Source organism: Populus nigra, chromosome 3 (assembly GCF_951802175.1).
Source record: "Populus nigra chromosome 3, ddPopNigr1.1, whole genome shotgun sequence".
Lineage (NCBI taxonomy): Eukaryota > Viridiplantae > Streptophyta > Magnoliopsida > Malpighiales > Salicaceae > Populus > Populus nigra.
This window is the reverse complement of record NC_084854.1, coordinates 17,704,435-17,724,329: the sequence shown is the minus strand read 5'-3', so window position 1 is coordinate 17,724,329 and position 19,895 is coordinate 17,704,435. Positions and strand designations below refer to the sequence as shown.

At 35.7% G+C, this 19,895-nt stretch overlaps 4 protein-coding genes across 4 annotated transcripts; 1 reads left to right on the top strand and 3 right to left on the bottom strand.

The window, feature by feature from the left end:
* Positions 1–280: 280 nt before the first annotated feature.
* Positions 281–2,492, top strand: LOC133688936 (putative clathrin assembly protein At1g03050). The gene is made up of 2 exons (XM_062108592.1): positions 281–914; positions 1,381–2,492. The coding sequence occupies exons 1-2, from the start codon at positions 281–283 to the stop codon at positions 2,490–2,492; spliced, it is 1,746 nt and encodes a 581-aa protein (XP_061964576.1).
* Positions 2,493–6,777: 4,285 nt separating this feature from the next.
* LOC133689431 (ribonuclease 1-like) lies at positions 6,778–7,899 on the bottom strand. Its single transcript, XM_062109288.1, has 3 exons — positions 7,892–7,899; positions 7,133–7,214; positions 6,778–6,984 (listed from the first exon to the last, which is right to left on the bottom strand). The coding sequence occupies exons 1-3, from the start codon at positions 7,897–7,899 to the stop codon at positions 6,778–6,780; spliced, it is 297 nt and encodes a 98-aa protein (XP_061965272.1).
* A 145-nt stretch (positions 7,900–8,044) lies between these two features.
* Positions 8,045–9,798, bottom strand: LOC133688328 (GDSL esterase/lipase At5g03820-like). Its single transcript, XM_062107776.1, has 5 exons — positions 9,498–9,798; positions 9,267–9,397; positions 8,933–9,166; positions 8,335–8,590; positions 8,045–8,238 (listed from the first exon to the last, which is right to left on the bottom strand). Exons 1-5 carry the CDS (start codon positions 9,736–9,738, stop codon positions 8,045–8,047), a joined length of 1,056 nt encoding a protein of 351 aa, XP_061963760.1. The 5' UTR covers positions 9,739–9,798.
* A 1,408-nt stretch (positions 9,799–11,206) lies between these two features.
* LOC133689844 (threonine dehydratase biosynthetic, chloroplastic) lies at positions 11,207–15,525 on the bottom strand. The gene is made up of 9 exons (XM_062109912.1): positions 14,995–15,525; positions 14,499–14,678; positions 14,145–14,414; positions 13,689–13,895; positions 13,009–13,257; positions 12,859–12,929; positions 12,464–12,581; positions 11,758–11,892; positions 11,207–11,642 (listed from the first exon to the last, which is right to left on the bottom strand). Exons 1-9 carry the CDS (start codon positions 15,466–15,468, stop codon positions 11,502–11,504), a joined length of 1,845 nt encoding a protein of 614 aa, XP_061965896.1. The 5' UTR covers positions 15,469–15,525; the 3' UTR covers positions 11,207–11,501.
* Between the last annotated feature and the right edge of the window lie 4,370 nt (positions 15,526–19,895).

Genomic DNA, 19,895 nt, shown 5'->3' with positions numbered 1-19,895 from the left:
CAGAGAAATTAATTCCTGTTAACCTTTTGGAGGAGAGAGCATTGCATTCTTATTAATTTTCTGTCGCACCATTAAAATCTAGTGTTCAAGTAGTGGTGATTCGCTTGCATTGTTTGCCATTCTTCACCAACATATCCAGTAGGTAGCCTGTGTGAGAACCCCTGATCAATTTTTTCAACTTTCCTGGGACTAATCGCCAACAAAATTGAGTCTCGGAATAAGTACTTGCTAAAAATCAGAAGCCGATTTTATCAGCCTTGGGAATTTTGTGCTGTCTGTAATGGCTACGAGCAAGATCAGAAGAGCTCTTGGGGCAGTGAAGGACCAGACTAGCATAGGCCTAGCCAAAGTTGGCAACAGCCACTCATTATCAGACCTTGATGTGGCCATTGTTAAGGCAACCAGGCATGAAGAATACCCCGCAGACGAGAGGCACATTCGGGAAATATTGAGCTTAACTTCGTATTCTCGTGCCTACATCAGCGCATGTGTAAACAGCCTCTCCAGGCGTCTCAACAAGACCAGGAATTGGACTGTGGCATTGAAGACGCTTATTTTAATTCAGAGGCTGTTGGCCGAGGGTGATCCAGCTTATGAGCAGGAGATCTTCTTTGCAACCAGGCGTGGGACTCGCCTTCTTAACATGTCAGATTTCCGTGATTCACGATCCAATTCATGGGACTACTCTGCATTTGTGCGCACGCTTGCTCTTTATCTTGATGAAAGGCTTGAGTTTAGGATGCAAGGGCGTCGCGGGAAGCGTAGTGCATTTGGAATAGAAGAAGATGAAGAGGAAGCTGGCCAGGCATCTGTGAAATCAACGCCTGTCCGTGACATGAAGATCGACCATATCTTTTCCAGGATACAACATTTGCAACAGCTCCTTGAGCGCTTTCTAGCCTGCCGCCCCACAGGTTGGTTTACATTCCTTCCTACGTGTATGTTAATCAACTTGCAAGCAAATAATATTAATATTGTACCATGGAGAGAGGAGAACCCAGGAAATACAATGCACGTATAGATGGCACTCTGTTTGATGTTTAAGGAATCTGGAAAAAAAAAAGACTCAACTCAAGGTTCTGGAGCAACATAAATTTATGGCCCTTGTCCTGACAAGACCTTAAAAATATGGTGTGAAGAATTCTGCCGCGGTTCTAAACAATTAATGAAGTATTTCAGGTCTCAGCGATTGTAAAAATTAAGCTTGGTAATTGTCCTGGAATGATAAGTAAACATAATATAATTTTTTTTTAAAAAAAAATCATTCCCAATCATATGTTGGCTTCTTGCATCTGAATCCGTTATCAAATAAATTAGACTTTATCAATGAGTATATATACTCTCAATCTGCAATTTCTGTCATTGTCTGTCTTAAACCAGGGGGGGCGAGGCACAACAGGGTTGTAATTGTGGCTCTCTATTCAACGGTGAAGGAAAGCATCCAGTTATATTATGACATAACAGAAATATTGGGCATCTTGATTGATCGTTTTATGGAACTAGAGATTCCTGAGGCCGTGAAGGTTTATGAGATCTTCTGCCGAGTCTCAAAGCAGTTGGACGAACTCGACAACTTCTATAGCTGGTGCAAGACTGTTGGCATTGCACGCACTTCAGAGTACCCGGACATTGAGAAGATTACACAGAAGAAGCTTGACCTAATGGACGAATTTATTCAAGACAAGTCCACAATGGCACAAACCAAGAGAGCTACATTTGAAGAGCCAGTGAATGAAACTGACGAGAGGAAAAAATGTGAAGATGATATGAATGCAATAAAGGCACTACCACCACCTGAAAGTTACACGGAGACCCCTGTCGTAGAAGTGCAGGAAGATGCAGCAAAGGAAGAGGAGAAAAAGGAAATAAATACACAACAGGAGGCTGATTTGTTGAACTTGCATGATGATGCATTGTCAACAGAAGAACACGCAAATAATATGGCCTTAGCTTTGTTTGATGGTGGTGCACCAGCTGGTCCTGCTCAAGCTCTTGCATGGGAAGCCTTCAATGATGATACAGCAGATTGGGAGACAACTTTGGTTCAATCAGCAAGCGATTTAACAAGCCAGAAAGTAACTCTTGCTGGTGGTCTTGATATGATGTTGCTTGATGGCATGTACCAACATGGGGTGAAAACAGCAGAAATGTCTGCGACAGGTTATGGAGTTCATGGAAGTGCTAGTAGTGTTGCCCTCGGTTCAGCTGGAAGGCCTGCAATGTTGGCTTTGCCAGCACCTCCAGTCCCAAATAGTAGTGCTACAACATCAGCAAACCCAGATCCATTTGCTGCCTCACTTGCGGTTGCACCACCACCTTACGTGCAAATGTCCGAGATGGAAAAGAAACAGAAGCTGTTAGTGGAAGAGCAGCTACTTTGGCAGCAATATGCGAAGGATGGAATGCAAGGACAGGCCGCATTTGCAAAGCTACAACCTAATTCTTACAACATGGGAGGTTACACACAGGGCTACTATCCAAGATCAGGTTAAATAGGAATTCCTTTATGCTTACAGCTTTATTTCCATTGTTAGGAAACTATTACGCTGAAATTATCACCAGGTCCTGTGTGCCATGCAATTATGACTTGTAACTAACATTTTCAATTCAGCACTTCGGTTTAAAAAAAAAAACACTCTACTTAACTGTGTGCTTTTGTTTTATAGAAGGCAAAGAAAATTTACCAATTAATCCATTAACATTCATCCCTACCAATTTCATGCCTTCTCTCTACTGATGAGCTGTTCCAAAATTGCCAGTTTCATCCATTAAATTGTAAGGCTGAAGCTCCAAACAGCAAGTCTCCAGGTTACTTGAAGACTCAAAACTGCTTGGAGCATTTTGACCATGGATCATAGCTTTCGCTGATGCTTGAAATTTATCAAACATGCGTTCAGAAGCATAAATAGACTAAGTTAAATAATGGCTGAATTGTTAGCAATGTATGAAGAAGGAGCCAAGTGGTAGACACGTAATGTGTCAATCAATCAAATTTGATGTTTGGAATATCGATTAATAGTTGATCAGTATCAGTTGTGCATTTTTGTCTGGTAAATAGCAATTTGAATCAAAAAATATTTGCACTCGTTGTATTATGGGGCTTGAATTTTTTCTGTCTTTCTTCTGGATCGGTGTCACACCAGTTGGGTGCTCTTACTCAGCCATAAAACCACCGCACATTGCTCTGGCTGTGGGCAATACAGCCTAGCAGCACTCACCAAGGCCGATAATCCTCGGGAAAAAAAAAACATCAGTACCATTTACTGTTATCAGCTCTGATAGACAAGCTTGTCAGTTTTATCTGTTGCTACATGTCCTTGCTAAAAAGATTTGCATAGTTAGCATTAGGCATGATTCATGCCTCGACTCAGCGAGTTTGTATAGTTCTCTAGTTTTCTTTTCTTCTTCAAAAAAAAACTTAGATCATGAACGCATGTTTTCATTACAAATAAGAAGAATACATTCCAGAATGAAACAGATTCTGTGGCCCAACTCTTCCTCTCAAGTTATCCATGAAAGCTATATAAAAGCTTTTGTTCCTTTTGCCTCGAAACAAATCCTGATTGGTATAGCACGATTTTAAATGCCTAAACTTGTATGATTTTTATAATTGAATGTTTGATTTTTAATTTTATTTAAATAGATGTTTAATTTTATATTTTTGTATAATAAAGTGTCTTCAAGAATGTACGGTGGTCAAATTTTAATGTATTTGTGAAATAATGACATGAACACAACACTTAAAGATAATATTTAGATTGACATCATTGATGAGATAACATGTTAATAAGTAAATATGAGGGAAATTTTCCACCAAAACCTACTGAATATAATTATTAAACATATCTTGCCTTATAAATATCAATTAATATTTAATATCTTATTTAATTATGTAACGACTAACCTGATCTTTTATTCATGCATGAATCATATGTTGAAATTAATTTTCATTTTGTTTATGATATGGTTGCGAAAAAATAATTACATGTTCAGTTTATTATCATTAATAATCTGTAAGTGAATGTTCTTACCAAACCATTATCCTCTGCTCATTTTATATAGTTTGTATTGAAATTAGTTGTGTACTCCTGCCCATAATCAGCTTGCAGGAGAATATCAGATCCCACTACTGATGAGAAGGCACAGAAAACTACATAACCATAATGTCAGCCCTACAAACATGTTTTTTTCTGTTCTAGTTTGCATCAAACACATATAGTTGTCCTTTTATGTTACTAAGAAAATAGTTGTGTTGTTTGTTTGACTGCATTTAAACAGCATGGCCAAAGTCAAGATATCATTTTGATCAAGCTCGCTCCTTCAATTATCATGCTTCATTTCCTAAAGTATCTAAGAAAAAAGTTTGGTTTCTCTGTTTTTACATAGAAGGAAAGGTAGTGAGTTGAAGCATTTAAGAGGCTAGCAGAGGGTAATGGTGTTGGCATTTGGCAAGTGATAACAGCTCTCCACTTCGCAAGCTTGAGGAGTGCTAAATTTGTTGGATGAGTGTTCAATAAGCTTGTTGAGTGGCAAAACCATCACCCTCAAATTCTATGCATTTGTCTCACTAATTAATAGAGCTGCTTATTTTACTCACCCAGGATAAAAAGAAAGTTACAACTATGAAGGAGGAGAAAGACCTCTCCAATGAACTCTCAAATTCTATGTATTTGTCTCACTTATCTCTTGCTCTTTTGTTGCGTATTTTTTTCTTCTTTCACAAGTTGTATTTCTAGTTGAAATGGCAGAACAAACATCTCCATTTTCAACCATGATTTCTGCTAAAAATTGACAGACAAACCACTAGAGTTTTTCCTTTTTTTAGCCTAATTTACTTCACTTATAAAATCTCCCCTCCTTTCTAGACTAATTTGCAGCCTTCTTTGGTTTGATTGTGGGTTATTTGTCTCAATTCATAAAAATCTCCCACCTGGAGATAAACGACGCCAGAATTGTCTTCTATCCTCAAAGACCTACCGAATATTTGCACAACTTTAGTTCATTAAGTGTAACACCCCTCAGTTAACATGATTATTGGATTCTTGGTCTCAAGGATCTTCTCTAGCTTTAATTGTTTATCATTAAGCAGATGTCAAATAAACTGATATCTCATTTGAACATGCTTAGTTTTAGAATGAAATTATAGATTTTTAGCAAAACAAGATTGCTCTATAATAATCACTATAGAGAGTATCTCCTCGTTTTCTTGCCTAGTTTTTGTAAGAAACTTCACAACCATAGCATTTCATTTACAGATTTTGATACTGTAATATATTCAACTTCTATGATCGAAATAACAAAAGTCTTCTAAAAAGTAAAACCCTATAAAGAATTAATACCACTTAGAATGTATACAAACCTTGTAGAACTATTTCTACTATCAACATCACCTACTGGATCAATATCTACAAATCCTTCTAGTTTTAAACTAGCAGTTGTGAAACTAATACAAGTATTCGAGGATTCTTTTAAGTATCTCATAACCCAGTTCACTACCTCCCAATATGGTTTTGCTAGATTACTCATTAATTGACTCAACTCCTACTACATAAGTGATATTTGGTTTAGTACAAACTATAACTTATATTATAGAACTAATAGTTGAGACAGAGGGAACCTTAGCCATGCTGTCATGGTTTTGCTCAATTTTTAGTAGCTGATTGTGATTTTTATTGAGTTCAAAATGACTTTCTAAAAGTGTACTCACGGATTTAACATTATCTATATTAAATCTACTAAGGACCTTTTTAACATATTTTGTTTGTGAAAACTTTGGCATGCCTTTATCTCTTTATCAAATAATTATCATGCCAATGATTTTTTTTTAAAGAAAGTTACATCAATGGAGGAGAAAGACCTCTCTAATCAACTCTCAAATTCCATGTATTTGTATACCTCAGGCCATATGATCAGGATTCTCTCATTAAAAAAAATTATAAAATTTAATTTTTAATCAATCCAATATCAAATTAAAAAAAAAAACTTTAAAAAAAACAAGGTTTTAAAAGAACCCAAATAAAAAAATAACAATTAAAAAAAATAAAAATCAAATTTGATATAAGAACAAAATGATAGGACACCTTTCAATTTCAACTAGACGAGCATAACCTCATCGCGATGCTTCCAACAACACGAAAGAAATCTATTTTTCACTGTCTAAGGAAATTATACACGTTGCTAAAACATGATAAACTTCTTCCAGATGCTAGCGTGTCTTATTTATTAACTTCATCCCACCATATTGTTTTTTAGTTTTAATTTTGATCCCTTAATCTTTAATTATTTTATTTCAACATAATTGTATTTTATTTTGTTACTATAATTTTCTTTTAATATTATGGAATCCTGGTATTTAGACAACCAAAATAAACTATTATGTCAAGCCCCAAATAAAACGCAATGTGAAAGGATCAAATTGAAAAAACAAATTGAGTGGTTGAAAAATAAAAAAGAACATGAACCTTGCCCCTAACCATGCAAATTAGTCTTTGATGTTAGCCAAAAAAAAAAAAATTGAATATTTATGTAAGCTTCAAATTCAATTCTTGAAATTCTAATTATTTTAAATCAATAAAATTAAATTTTATTTTATAAAATCAAGAATTAACTGAGAGTAACAAGATATTTCCTCGACTTTGCAAGATTCTATATGTAGGTATAAGAAATAAATTACTAAGATCAATTTCAAATCAACCCAATTAAAAGGATCAAATTAAAAGACAATAAAATTAAATGATCAAAAAACAAAACCACTATCGGAATCCTTAGTGACTCCCCTCACATACCACATTCTTCGTCGTCTGTTTCCATAAACTCAATCTCTGAACCACATTTGCCTTTGGGAAACACTGGAAATTCAATGAGATTTTTCCCAGTAGTATCTACGCACAAGTAAATTTGATTAAGTTGATTATTCCCTGATGTATCAGTATTACACTCTATCCACGGAGTGAATCTTATTGCCTCTGGTGTAGCATCCTCTATCTGGGTTTATTCCTGTAACATTTTTATCCTTCAACCATTAGCTACCATAGTAGTAAAGAGGAAAACAATAGTTAAGGAACAAATCTAAAAGGGGTGAATGTGAAAATGAAAATTTACCTGTGCTTGTTAGAGCCTGAAGGAGTTTAACCTGCGTTTGCATGAAGTATCCATGTTGGTCAAGAACAGGCTCGGAGCATGTCCCATGTTTTTTCCTTTCTTGGGTCCAGAAACTTACTCCACCAAATATAGGAATTGGTTTTTACTTTGTATCCACACAAAGTGTTTGATAGAATTTCAATCATGAAAGTTTTAGTTTTTTTTTTTAATTTATGGTAAAAATATAATATTTAATATAAGAGTTTTTTAGTTATTAATTGAAATATAATAATAATTATATAAATAATCTCATGTTTTTTTCCTTATAAAGTATTACGACGTTGCAAACTCTAAGATGTAATTTTTAAAAGAACAGAGTTGAAGTGAAAAAATTGACCTAAGAACATGGATAGCAAGGGTATTTTTTTATTAAAAAAAATATATATTTAGTTAAAACAGTTTGAGATATATTTTTTTATATAAAATAAATTTTCATAAATAAAAAATAAATTATTTTAGCCTTAACAAATTTAAAGTTTAAAACACAATTGATAGATATGGTGTGAAAGGCAAGAAGTATTTATTTAACCAAACATTTTTTTCTACTTAGTTGGGCAACCAAACACTCTTCTTTGTGGGGGAGGAATCATGTTATGTAAATTATTGAAGTTGAAAGCCTGCGGGCCAAATGCAGCAAACTTTAAAAAATCAAAAACAAGTTTTCTGAAATAAAAGGAGCCATGACAAGCATAATCATCTTATTGAAGTGATGATAAATATCTCTTGCAGATATTTGCTAACGAGGTTTTACATGGCCATCCCGTGCGATGGGACTACCAGATGACTTGCAAAGTACCTATTATATTAATTACAAGTCTCTGATACTAATATTTTCAATTAAGGAGTGCAATAGCAGTAATTAAATTGTTTTAGCTGTGGTGGGAGGGAGTAGGTGCAGGTAGCTCTAAGAGATGAGGTCGAATCCCTGTTGAAGGAGATCACCAGCCAAGACCTGGTTAGCAGCTTCAGAGGGATGGAATCCATCCCAGAACACATACTCTGTGGCATTGGAGCATGTTCCCACAGACCGATCATTGCAGAGCACTGCGGTCTCTAATGTACCTGTACCACAGCAAGCCCTTCTCGACTCAAAGAAACCTGTCACGTTAACATGATTAAGTACCCAGATGAAAATTGATAATCAGTTGTTCGGATTTTGTGCTTTTGTTTTTCAGAGAGTAAGCATTTTCTTACCGTTGTCACTGGGCTTCGTGATCATATCCAAGAGAGGCTGGTAAATATCAAAGACCACAAGTTTGAGGCCAGGAAGCTTTTGCACCAGGCCTTGGGAAGTGCTGTTTAGTTTGTTGTTGAACAAAATAGCATCTTGGTTTAGCCTCTCGACACACTGGTTGCTTCCTGCGCCAAAGAGGGTGATAGCGGCGGGCAAACACCCTGTTGGAGGTAGGGATGTCACTCCAATCCTTCTTGCTCCAAGTCCATAGAGATTCTGTCTCAATACCTCCTTGTTAGAAAACAATTCTGTGCTATGAAGAAGCTAAAGAAGAGGATTGTTTCTTGTTTATTTATCCATGGAATTAATGTATTAGTATGTGCAGATGTGTGCTAGCTACTAATGTTTCTATTTTACTTTCTGTGTTTTCCCTTAGATATAGACAGGTTTATTTTGTACAGAGATTTATTGATGGACTTGATAAATTTAAGTGATGTAGACATAAGATTCTGGCCAAAATCTATGTGCTTTCTTCTCTCTGTTTTTTTTTTCCTTTTTCTTTACCTTTCTCAAACACCTGTTTGGAACAAAGAATCTGTTCTGTGGTGGGATTGATACCTGAATAAAACTAGAGTAGGAACTCATGAGAAGGTCTGAGAACCGATCAACTGAGTATAGTCCTCTAAGGACTGGGTTGATATAATAATTCTGAATAAAATCACTGCTCCCTGCACTCAAGAGATGGATAGCACCGGAGAATATGTCATTGGCCCTGGCTTGTCCAGCCATGTTCACAACTTTCATTTGGTAATCCCTGTAGTAGCTCAATTGCCTGGTCAAAGAAATGGCACTCTACAAACCATAAGAAAGACAGGGCCATGTAAGCACATAACATTTATATATATAGAGAGAGAGAGAGGGAAGGAGGGAGAGGAAAAGGCATTGCTCTTACATATGACTGGGCTGTCCCGTCATAAAGGCCAGAAGCAGCCGAGGCAAAGTTGGCTCCAGTTAGGATGTTTCTTCCGCTGGCATCTGGGCTAAGGTAGGCTGGTGGGTATGTGGTGAAGCCTAGGTATTCAGCTGAACATATTGCATGAAAGAATCAGACAAAGCATGGCAAGCTTATGAGATGGACCAATGAGGAGAAAAACAAGAGCGGATTCTTGACAAGTACAGTTACCTGTGAAGTCTGTTGCTAGCTTCCCATTACAGAATCTTCCAGTTGGTCTGTGAGTAACATAATCTCTTCCATAAGGAAGGAAGTTTGCCTTGATGAGTGTAGTGAGGTTATTGTTGTTACCCACGTCAACAACTGAGTCTCCAAAGATGATAAGTGCCGGAACAAGAGGATCCCCACGAGCTACAGAGGCAACTAAAACAAGAAGAAAGAAAGTAGCCCAAAAACTACTTGCATTCCCCATTTCTTTTCCTTAGTTCTCACAACTGAACTCTCCGCCCAGTACGTGTTTGTGTGTGTGAGTGCGCAAATGAGAGAGAGAGAGAGAGAGAGAGATTGGAGTGAATGGGGAGGAGAGGAGGGGGGGTGGTGGAGAATTTAAGAAGGGAAATCCAGTGAATTATGGTCAAAGCATTATAACTGTCTTAAAGAGTGTAATTCCAAGGAAGCTGTTTATAAGTTTATTTTCTGGGTAGGAGGCATGTTTCGCACCCTATAAAGCCCATGATTTATGTCCTCTTTGTAGATCTGTATTTATTAGGCTAACAAAAACGTAACCATCCTTTTGCCATGTCTATACAAATGTTTTAAGGAGAGGACAGAACAACTTAGTTAATGCTTCAAACACCCTAGGAAAACTAATTAAGGAAAAAGTTTTTAAACGTTTATCGATCACAGATCACATTTTACATGATGCTCCACAAGCAGCCTGGTCTTCCTTCCTTATCTCAACCAATGTAACGTCTAGCCGTCCAAGAAATTCTTAAAACTAGCCAACTTTAATACTGCTTCTGCAAGCATGCATTTAATAAGCAGCATCACAAAAAAAAAATGCCACGGCTTGGGTGAGGAAGAGAAGTGCCCTGCATGTTCCTTGAGATGGCTAGTGGCTTTACTCGTCATATGAAGAGTAGAGTATATTATAAGTGCTCAATATTGCTTCCTGCATTACCCTTTTCCTTCCTTTTCTTTTTTGTTTAGGTTTGAGCATAAACAAAATTTACCCACCACCAATAACAACATCATCGTTATATTTAGATGTTAGAAGCATTTCGTCTAATACTGTGCTTAATGTATTATTCATTATTCAACACTTTAGAGAAGACGAAATTTAAGCGCTCTTCAAACATTAATTAGCTGTTTATCTAAGCAAATACCTGACCTGTTCAAGCCTTCAAGGACCAAGGAGTTATTAGGGCCCAGCTGAAGCAGCAGCAGCAGCTCATTCATTATAGACTGACATGAATCAGTTTAAGCAACATTGCTCGCGATTAATTATAGTTGTAGTGGTAAATCTTTTATAGTTGGGGGATATTAAATGAGAATACCAATCTGGGGATGTTTAAATTTAAATGCGGCTGCTGACAATCAATGCAGTTTTCCAGCAACTGGAAATAATGGACCTCTTCGTGGATCGGGTCGCTCTATTTAGCCACCTGATAAAAAGAGGCTCGAGTACAAAGACAGCCCAGATTAGATAAATCCATCATCACTTCTTTAAAACGCCTCCTCCCTCCTGTGCTGAAAGAGATCGGCTTGCCGTTGCTTGTTTCTTTCACGTATTCTGTTCATCTTATGGGCGGCATAAGACAAGGGCGAATTTAATTAATTCACTTTCATTTTATTTTTTTAATTATTACAGGTGATAATGGGCCATCCAAAAATGTCATGCTCATTTGGAGTGATAGACTTCTCAGTTCCCCCTTCTAGCATCCTTGTAACTCGGTTACTGACCATTATTGAACCATGTTGCAAGTTCCACATTGCATAGCATACGGTTTCCTTTCCAAAGAGAAGAAAGAAACAAGGAAAACCTAATCATAAATTACATTATGGGGAAATAACCACGAAACAGAACACAAATGGTACAAGTTCTCCCTCTTCTCTTGTGATAATGCCCGGGAGGTGTCTGTTTTCCCTCCATAGTCCATACTCCTATTAAAGGTTTGTTGCTCAAGTACCAAGCCTTGCTAAACCCAGCTGAGATTATATAATTCGTGATTCTAATCAATGCATCAAAAGGTGGAAGTCATTGTCATCGGTTACGACAACATAATCATATCCAAGGCTGTTGGCACGACTACAGAATTCGTCCATCTCACCCTGTGGAACCTGGATGCCAACCAGGACATTGGCACCAGTTTCACCCTGTTGGAAGGGAAATTTAAGAATACAATATCAGGAGTGGTAAGAGGAAAGATCCCTACAATTTTACCTAGCAGAAAAAATATCAATTATGGAAGAGAAGCATTTGCATGCCAACCTGCCCTCTGTAATGGAACAAGCTAATGTTCCAGCGTGGACTGAAAGAATCCAAAAACTTCATCAACGCACCAGGCCTTTCCGGGAAAACAAAACGACAAAGAACCTCATCCGGAACATTTAATTTGCCACCAATCTGTAAAGGATAGGTAAGAAATGAAGCATTGCAAAAGACAAACGAGGAAAAAGCTTATGTAACACGTGATAGATATTGAAAGAAATATGCGAGAATGTGACCCCTTTCCCAATTTATACATTTTCAGAAGTAGAACGATATGGAATGGAGACATGGAGTCCTGGACATTACTAGAAGAAAATACAAAAATCCCTTCTGTCAAGCCAACACATGTAATAAAATGAAAGGGGAAAAGAAAATTAAATTAAATCCTTAAAAAAAAATTGGAGAATGAGGGGGGGTGAGGAATAGAAAAAAAATTCAAAAAAGCAAATGTCCTAGAAAAGGAGATATAGAAAGATTGTTCATTCATTATTGTTTGCTAACAGTGTGTTATTTCTACTTGATTAAGCACAGAATGGGGTGACATTCATGAAATTTGAGTAACGAGTTCTCTTTTACACCAAGGGACATCTTTTATTCTTCAACAATTTACATACATCCTAAGAGTGACTTTGTAGCTATGAAACATCAAAAAAAATACCCTTCAAGGAATCAACTTGAGAAATTATTTATGAGAACGCAATATTACCAAATAACGCAAGTGATCTTTGACCAAGTCACTTGCGGTCAAATTGTAAGTTCTTAGTTGAGAAGATTCCATCCGCTTCTTCATTGCTTCAAGTTCAAAAGCTGTGTGAAGGCCAACACTGCACATAATTCAAAGGATAATAAAGTGCTCGTTTCACTACATTTTATTTTTGAATTGCAAATGAGTAATTACATTCTAACTAATTCAAAGAAAAAAGAGTAAAGCTAAATTGCATGTAGATATTGCTGCTAACAAAGCACTGTTCAAAAGGGATAAAAATCCATAAGATTATTCTAAACTACCAGTAGAAAAATTATACAGGAAACTATTTCACACTGAAATCAGCAAGCTGATTTAAATATTATAATAGCAGTTAGAATCTCAGCAATACTAACCTGTATAGAACAACAGCATCCTTTTCAGAATTCGATCTATATTTGAACTCAGAGATATTCATAGGCCCTACCTGCCACCCAAATGATTTACATCAGAGCAAATTAAATTAATAAAAATTGTTGTTCTTTTAGAAAAATTTATCGCCATACCAGTTCACAAAAATGTTTAAAACTCCCTGGCACCTCTGGCATAACAGTTGCAAGCAAAGCTTCTTGTTGCCTACCAACATTGGCAAGTTCAGTCACAACCCTCAGTTTATCAAAGTTCATATTTGCCCCACTTGTTATCGCCACAACATTTGCACCCTTGATGCCATAATACTTGCAATATGCTTCAGCCCCAGCAAGGGCAAGCGCACCTGCTGGCTCTAGAATGCTCCTTTTCTCCTCAAACATGTCCTGCAACAAAAACTCAACGTTAATTCGATCTGACTGCTATTGCCCAGTTTGCAGGGTTAGCCATCATTTCTAGGGAAGTACAATTCACCAAATATTTTATTTTAGCAAGTTACTGAATCAATGGGAATCAAGGACTGTGGGATGAGAATCAGAGTCCCCTTCACTCTGTGTGTGCATGATCAATGCAGTTACCTTTTACATATCCATGCTTAAGTCAACATTCTGACCACACGAGGCATTTTTAATGATGAAGATGATTATGAGGTGCTAAGTAATACTGTGCAATTACTCAGAACCCTCATTTATGATCTTAACAGGTGTGAGGGGAAGATACAACTAATCACCCATCTGACCAACTTATCACACTAGGAATGCATAACGAGCTAAAGATAAGGATTAACGAAATTTGGAAAATATGAAATATACCCTACCTTTATTGACGCACAAATAGCGTCACGGCTCACGAGAACTACACCATCTACCAATTCCTTGCATAAGCGGAAAGTTTCTTCTCCAACCTCTTTAACAGCCACACCATCTGCAAAACCTCCAACCTGATCCAGCATCACTCTCTGACCATGATGTAGAGACAATGCCATAGCATTTGCATCAGAGGGTTCCACACCAATGATCTTAACCTGCATTAAATATTGAATAAGTGTTCTTCAAGAGTTCTGTGACATTGCATAGAAAACATCAAGCAAATGCAAACTGAAGAGATGACAAAGAAATCAATTAAATTTACACAGCAATTTGGAGCCCTTAGAACCCATGGCAGTTTGTCCAGAAATCAAATGCAAAAATAGCACCAGTATCAATAAAATTGAACTAATTTTTCAGTACATATCTTTTAAAGTTAAAAAAATAAAACAAAAAAACCGACTGACCTCAGGATTTACCCTCTTTACATATGCAGCAATACCAGCTATTAAGCCACCGCCACCCACAGGCACAAAGATTGCGTGCAACGGACCTTGCATTTGACGTACAATTTCCATCCCAACAGTTCCCTGTCCCATGATAACATCTGGGTGATCAAAAGGAGGTATGAATGTCCGATCCTCTTCTTTGGCCCTCTTTTTAGCATATGTCTGTGCTTCATCATAAGAATCCCCAACTAGAACAACTGTCGCACCCAACCTCTCAACAGATTGCCACTGTAATAGAACAAATTCAAAAATCAATTAAAAAAACGTACTTTCACAGCTCAATCATAAAAAATAATGTCTCGCATAGTGTACCTTAATTTCAGGAGTAGTAACAGGCATTGCAATCACAGCATCGCAACCTAGTCTTTTGGCGGCTAATGCAACACCTTGGGCATGATTTCCAGCTGATGAGCAGATAACTCCTCTTTGCAGCTGTTCCTTTGGAAGTTTTGCCATCATATTGTAAGCTCCACGCAGCTTAAATGAAAAGACCTAAAAAAAGATCGATCAAACCCATCAGTATCAAATTGACGTAAAAAGAAGCCATTTTTTGCATTCAAGCATGAAAACCCGCATCCAGTTTCTATTCAAAGTTGACAAAAAACAAAAACAAAACAACTGAAAAGTAACCACATTTATGGCTGCTAAATACACACATTTTGATTGAAACAGCTCAAAATTACAATCAAGTTTCCAGTCTAAATACAAGATCAAATTCACTATGAGCTCAAATTCAAACTACCCAAGAAGTATAATAATCTTCCAAAAGCAAGCAGTAAAAAGATGGAAATATTTGAAATACTCTTACCGGCTGCAAATCCTCTCTCTTGAGCCAAACCTTGACTCCTAATCTCTCAGAGAGCTTAGGCGCCAGCTGCAATGGAGATTCAATCGCAACGTCATACACCTTTGACGACAGTATATTCGTCAAATACTCCATTGCATTTATTATACTCTCATTATCGCCATCATTAACAGTACGTTCCGGTACGGCACCCAAGTAACCGGACGGGTATTGCAGAGAATTTGCAGAGACTTTCTTTGCGGGATATGGAGGTGAAGAAAGCATGGAGGAGCGTAAGGGATTGTCGTGGGAGGTAGATGATGAAGTTGACAATGGAGGGATCTCCGCGGTGGGTTTTGATAGGGTGGCATTGATGAACGGCTTGATTGACTTGTTGGGGTTGTAGTGGGGTCTACTGAGGATTTGTGAGGCCAATCTGGAGCGGCTTGGGCGGAGGAGTGGTGGTCCCTGTGGTGGCTGTAGACGGAGAGCCTCCATTTCTTTTGGTGTTTTTGTTTGAGAGAAGGGCGGGGGGGGATTGGAAGGGAGAAGCCGTAGGGGGGTTTTATTGTGAATTTTGGTCTCCGTTACTTGCCGCTGATTAGGAATTGTATGAAAGCCAATCAAAGAGCGACACCCAGGTAGGGAGGGGTATTTTTGGATTAACAAGATCCTACTCTCTTAAAAATGGATTTTCCACGCTGCTGCCGAGGGATGTAAGAATTTTATTTTATTTTTCTTTTTTCTCAGAGATTTGAATGATTTTATTGATAGTTGGACAACGATGATCCATCAAGTATTAACAAGATCCCCTTTAATCTGGGTTTTTTTTTCAGGTTAAAATCTTAAAATTAAGTATTAGAAAATAAAATTTATAATATTTGTAGAAAGTGACGTGGACTTGGTAGCTAGGTGAATGAATTATTTGTGATGTTAGGAGTGAGATTATTTTAAGCACGAAGAAGAGGAAGAAGGTCGACTGGTCGTAAAGTTGCAGCGCATTTGACTGTCCAAACCAGACCTCAAGTCTCCGTCAAATACCATCTAATAATAGTGATAATGATAAACACGTTTCATTATTTGAGCAAACCATTACATTACAAGAAATAAACTCATTCGCCTTACTTCTTTTCCATTATTATTTCAAAATAGGAAAGATAAAAATAATAAAATAAAGTATATTTAGCTAAAGATGTAAAATAAATATGTATCTACTATAATTTAAAAAAGTAAATTTTTATACTTTAAAATCAAGATGTATATGTCTCTCAAAATAATATTTTTTATTTTTATCCATAAAATATCTATATAAAAAGCATTTAATTCTATATTTGTCTAACTAAAACATATAATAATAAAATTATAGTTTTAAAACCTAACTCGGTAGTTGGCCGAAACAAAGCTTTAGTCACATGCCGAGAGAGTTTTGATCAAGTTTTACCTTGGGGTAACCAAGTCATGGGTAGACCGGAGTTTTTATTAGGTTGGGTTGGGTCAATTTTTTCTATATTTTTTTTTAACTCAAGCAAGTCTAGATCTCAAGTTAACCAGGTTTTAGGTCAATCCGCTAAGCCAATTCAAGTTTTATAACTAGAAGTATTATAATATTATTATTTTTAAAAATTAATGTAAACCAAATAAAAAAATAATATCTTATTATTATTTTAAATATGTAATTTTGACAATAATACTTATTATGGATAAAATAGACATTTTACATTTTATTATATCTTGTCCGTCATCAACCAAACAAGATGTTAAAACAATCACTTTATCTTTTACATCACTACCACACACAATTATATCTTCGTCTTCTGTTATTTCTTGTCTCTTTTGTTCTTATTATCCCTGTTTTTTTTATCTCAGGACAGTAACCAAACATTGCCTAACTGTTTTATTCACTATATTGTTTGGCTTTTTTTATCTAAGTCTTTTTCAATCCCTTTATTATTTTTATATTTAACAACAATATTTTTTTTCCAATTAGGTTCTTTAGCAATCGGTTAGACTAAGATTTGGGTTTGGTGTTTTAGTTTGATTGCCTTCATATGAGGTTCTCATGGCAGCATATTTTTTTTTGGTTTTTTGTTGACATTTGATTTTGCACAAAACAATTTGAATTTTTTGTTTTCAAACAAGTTGAAATTAAAGGGACTAAAATTGAAAATTAGGAGAAACAAAGGCCCTTCTCTTTATAAAGAAGAGAGAAGAAAAGAAAAAAAGAAAAAAAGATAAAGAGAAAGAAATGGTCATTGGAGCTACGTCGCGACTTCTTCTCAGCCACATGCCACCTTGGGATGACCGACTTGACAAGATGAACCCGATAGAGTTAAAAATGGGTACTTTTGGAGATAGAAGGTTACCGCATGCAGCTCCAAATCACGATGCCCCCACTCACATGCTAGTGTGTATACAACGCACTAGCCCTTTTTCTTCCCCCTATTTATTTGTTTCAGCCCTCATTTAATATTAATTATAGTCTTTGATTTTATAATAGCTCATTAACTTAGTCTCACATTTCATCTCGACCAAATCAAATGAAAACCTAATGGGAGAGTATTTATAATTTCATTAAACTCGTAAAGTCAATGGTAAACTCGTGATTTTGCATGACTTTGATTTATTTTACTGATTTTGCAAAGATTGAGTTTGATTTTGCTAGCTTTCTAGTTTTTAATCTAATTTTACATGTTAAATACATATTAACTTGTAAAATATACTTGCAATTTCGACAACATTGCTTCTCTCTCTTCATTCTCTCTTCACTTGAAATGACCAGATCAGGTAAATAAAGCTTCATTCATCTTCTCTCTTCTCTCTTCTCTCTTCTCCTTGTCACCATGGCCATCACATTTAAATTGTTGGAATTAAAACCAGACCACACACTCTAACTCGACATTAAAATCCTTAATTTATTAATCCTACTATGGAGTCAATTTTCATTTAAAGCAAAAGCAACCGCAAAACACACAAGGCAGTGTTTCAAGCAATGAAGGTAAGGATCAAAAATCAAATTGCAAGGCAGCAGACCCAAAGAGGCAAATTAGAGAGTGGTGCTTGCAATTTTTCATCATCTTTCAGAACTGGTCGTGGCTGCAACTTTCAATTGCAGACACAGATCCTGTTGCAGGAGAATTTGATGCAGGCTTGTTCAATTAACTTGTTATCTAATTACAAGGTAAAAAAAAAACATGTGTTTTTAGGCCATGTTTGTTTCCCGGAATTCATTTTCCGGGAAACCACTTTCCAAACTTTCCTGTATTTGTTTGCCATTAGGAAAGTTGGTCAACGGAAAACACTTTCCGGTCAACGGAAAACACTTTCTGGTCAACGGAAACACTTTTCGGTCAACGAAAAACACTTTCCGGTCAAAGAAAAATTTGGTTTGATTTCTAGGAAAGTGTTTTCCCTTTTGGCTGTGTTTGTTTTCCGGAAAGTGGTTTCCGGGAAACCACTTTCCAAACTTTCTTGTGTTTGTTTGCTATTGGAAAAGTTGGTCAACAGAAAACACTTTCCAGTCAAAGGAAAATTTGGCTTGGTTTTCAGGAAAGTGTTTTCCTGAAAAATTTGGGCGGAAAACACTTTCCGGAAGTTGTGAAAAATTTAGAAATGTCATTATTTGCTAATTATATCAAATTTAATCCTCAAACTTTTGATTGTTATATATAATTTGTTTTGAATATTTATTTTTTAATTTCATCTCTTAAAATTTAATTTTTATATTAATTTTGGTCCTTATTTTTATAATTGCTATTTGCTTTTTTCTTATCATTTTTTTATTGAAATTTTTTATCTATCAAATTTGGTCCTCATTCTTTTGATTTTTACTTATTTTATTTGAAATAATTTATAAAATGTTAATTATTATTATTTTAATTTCTTCACCTTTCATTTTTTTTAATTTTTTAGATTATTATTTATTTTATTTGAGATAATTTATGAAATTATATTTTTTTTTCAATTTCATTCTCATTCAACTTTTTAATTTGTAAGATTTGTTCCTCATTATTTTAATAAACTTGAAAAAATAAAATATTAATAAGTTATTTTCCAGCTTATTTTCCATAACATAACCAAACACTGGAAAGTGTTTTCCAACTTATTTTCCATTACACTACCAAACATCGGAAAATACTTTCTCGGAATTCACTTTCCCGGAATTCATTTTCCCCGGAATTCACTTTCCAAAAGGAAACTACTTTCCTGCAAACAAACGGGGCCTTAGCTTCTGTACCTTTGTGTTTTGTGTTTGACAAGTATGTAACTTTGTGTGTGTGTGTGTGTGTGTGTGTGTGTGAGAGAGAGAGAGAGAGAGAGAGAGAGAGAGAGAGAGAGAGAGAGAGAGGACAATAATATCCTTACACTTTATCAAATATATAAAAATAAAAATAACAATCTAACCATCTCTTAACTATGTTCAAGCAGGAGAAATGACTAATTTACTAGTATAATGTGAATATATAGATAAGACTAATTAATTTATGTTAGAAATAAATATCTTTATATTGTGCTATTTGGTTCTAATTTGTTTATAAATAAGATAATTGTTTTTTTTTCTAATACATTATTGAACTATAGTAGTTAAAAATAACTAATTTATTTATTTATAAATATTAATTCATTTCCATTATCAAAACAAAAGTCATTCATTTAACAATATATTTAATTAATAATTTATTCATTTAACAGCACCACGCTATGCCATTTATTTCTTCTTCTTTTTTCAGTACGATTTTGCTTTTGCTTTAGGTGATGTTTGATTGAAAAAAACAGAAGCCAAACACAAAAAATAGCGTGAAAACGTAGCTCTGAGCTTGTTTAACAGCAACAGTGCAACAAATAAGCATAGAATGCCTGGCCAAAAAATAAGAGAAAAAACAAAACGAAATAGGTGGCAGGAGCATATTCTAACAATGAAAACACTA

Excerpts from the sequence above, each read along its gene's own strand:
- LOC133689844 (XM_062109912.1), bottom strand. The coding sequence starts at position 15,468 with ATGGAGGCTCTCCGTCTACAGCCACCACAGGGACCACCACTCCTCCGC. Across the intron at positions 13,258-13,688 it reads CTATTTGTGCGTCAATAAAG|GACATGTTTGAGGAGAAAAG; the intron begins GTAGGGTATATT and ends TTTTTGTTGCAG. Across the intron at positions 11,893-12,463 it reads AAGATCACTTGCGTTATTTG|ATTGGTGGCAAATTAAATGT; the intron begins GTAATATTGCGT and ends TATCCTTTACAG.
- LOC133688328 (XM_062107776.1), bottom strand. The coding sequence starts at position 9,738 with ATGGGGAATGCAAGTAGTTTTTGGGCTACTTTCTTTCTTCTTGTTTTA. Across the intron at positions 8,591-8,932 it reads CCTACTCTAGTTTTATTCAG|AATCTCTATGGACTTGGAGC; the intron begins GTATCAATCCCA and ends GTATTGAGACAG. Across the intron at positions 8,239-8,334 it reads CACGAAGCCCAGTGACAACG|GTTTCTTTGAGTCGAGAAGG; the intron begins GTAAGAAAATGC and ends TTAACGTGACAG.
- LOC133688936 (XM_062108592.1), top strand. The coding sequence starts at position 281 with ATGGCTACGAGCAAGATCAGAAGAGCTCTTGGGGCAGTGAAGGACCAG. Across the intron at positions 915-1,380 it reads TCTAGCCTGCCGCCCCACAG|GGGGGGCGAGGCACAACAGG; the intron begins GTTGGTTTACAT and ends GTCTTAAACCAG.
- LOC133689431 (XM_062109288.1), bottom strand. Across the intron at positions 6,985-7,132 it reads GATACTTCATGCAAACGCAG|ATAGAGGATGCTACACCAGA; the intron begins GTTAAACTCCTT and ends GAATAAACCCAG.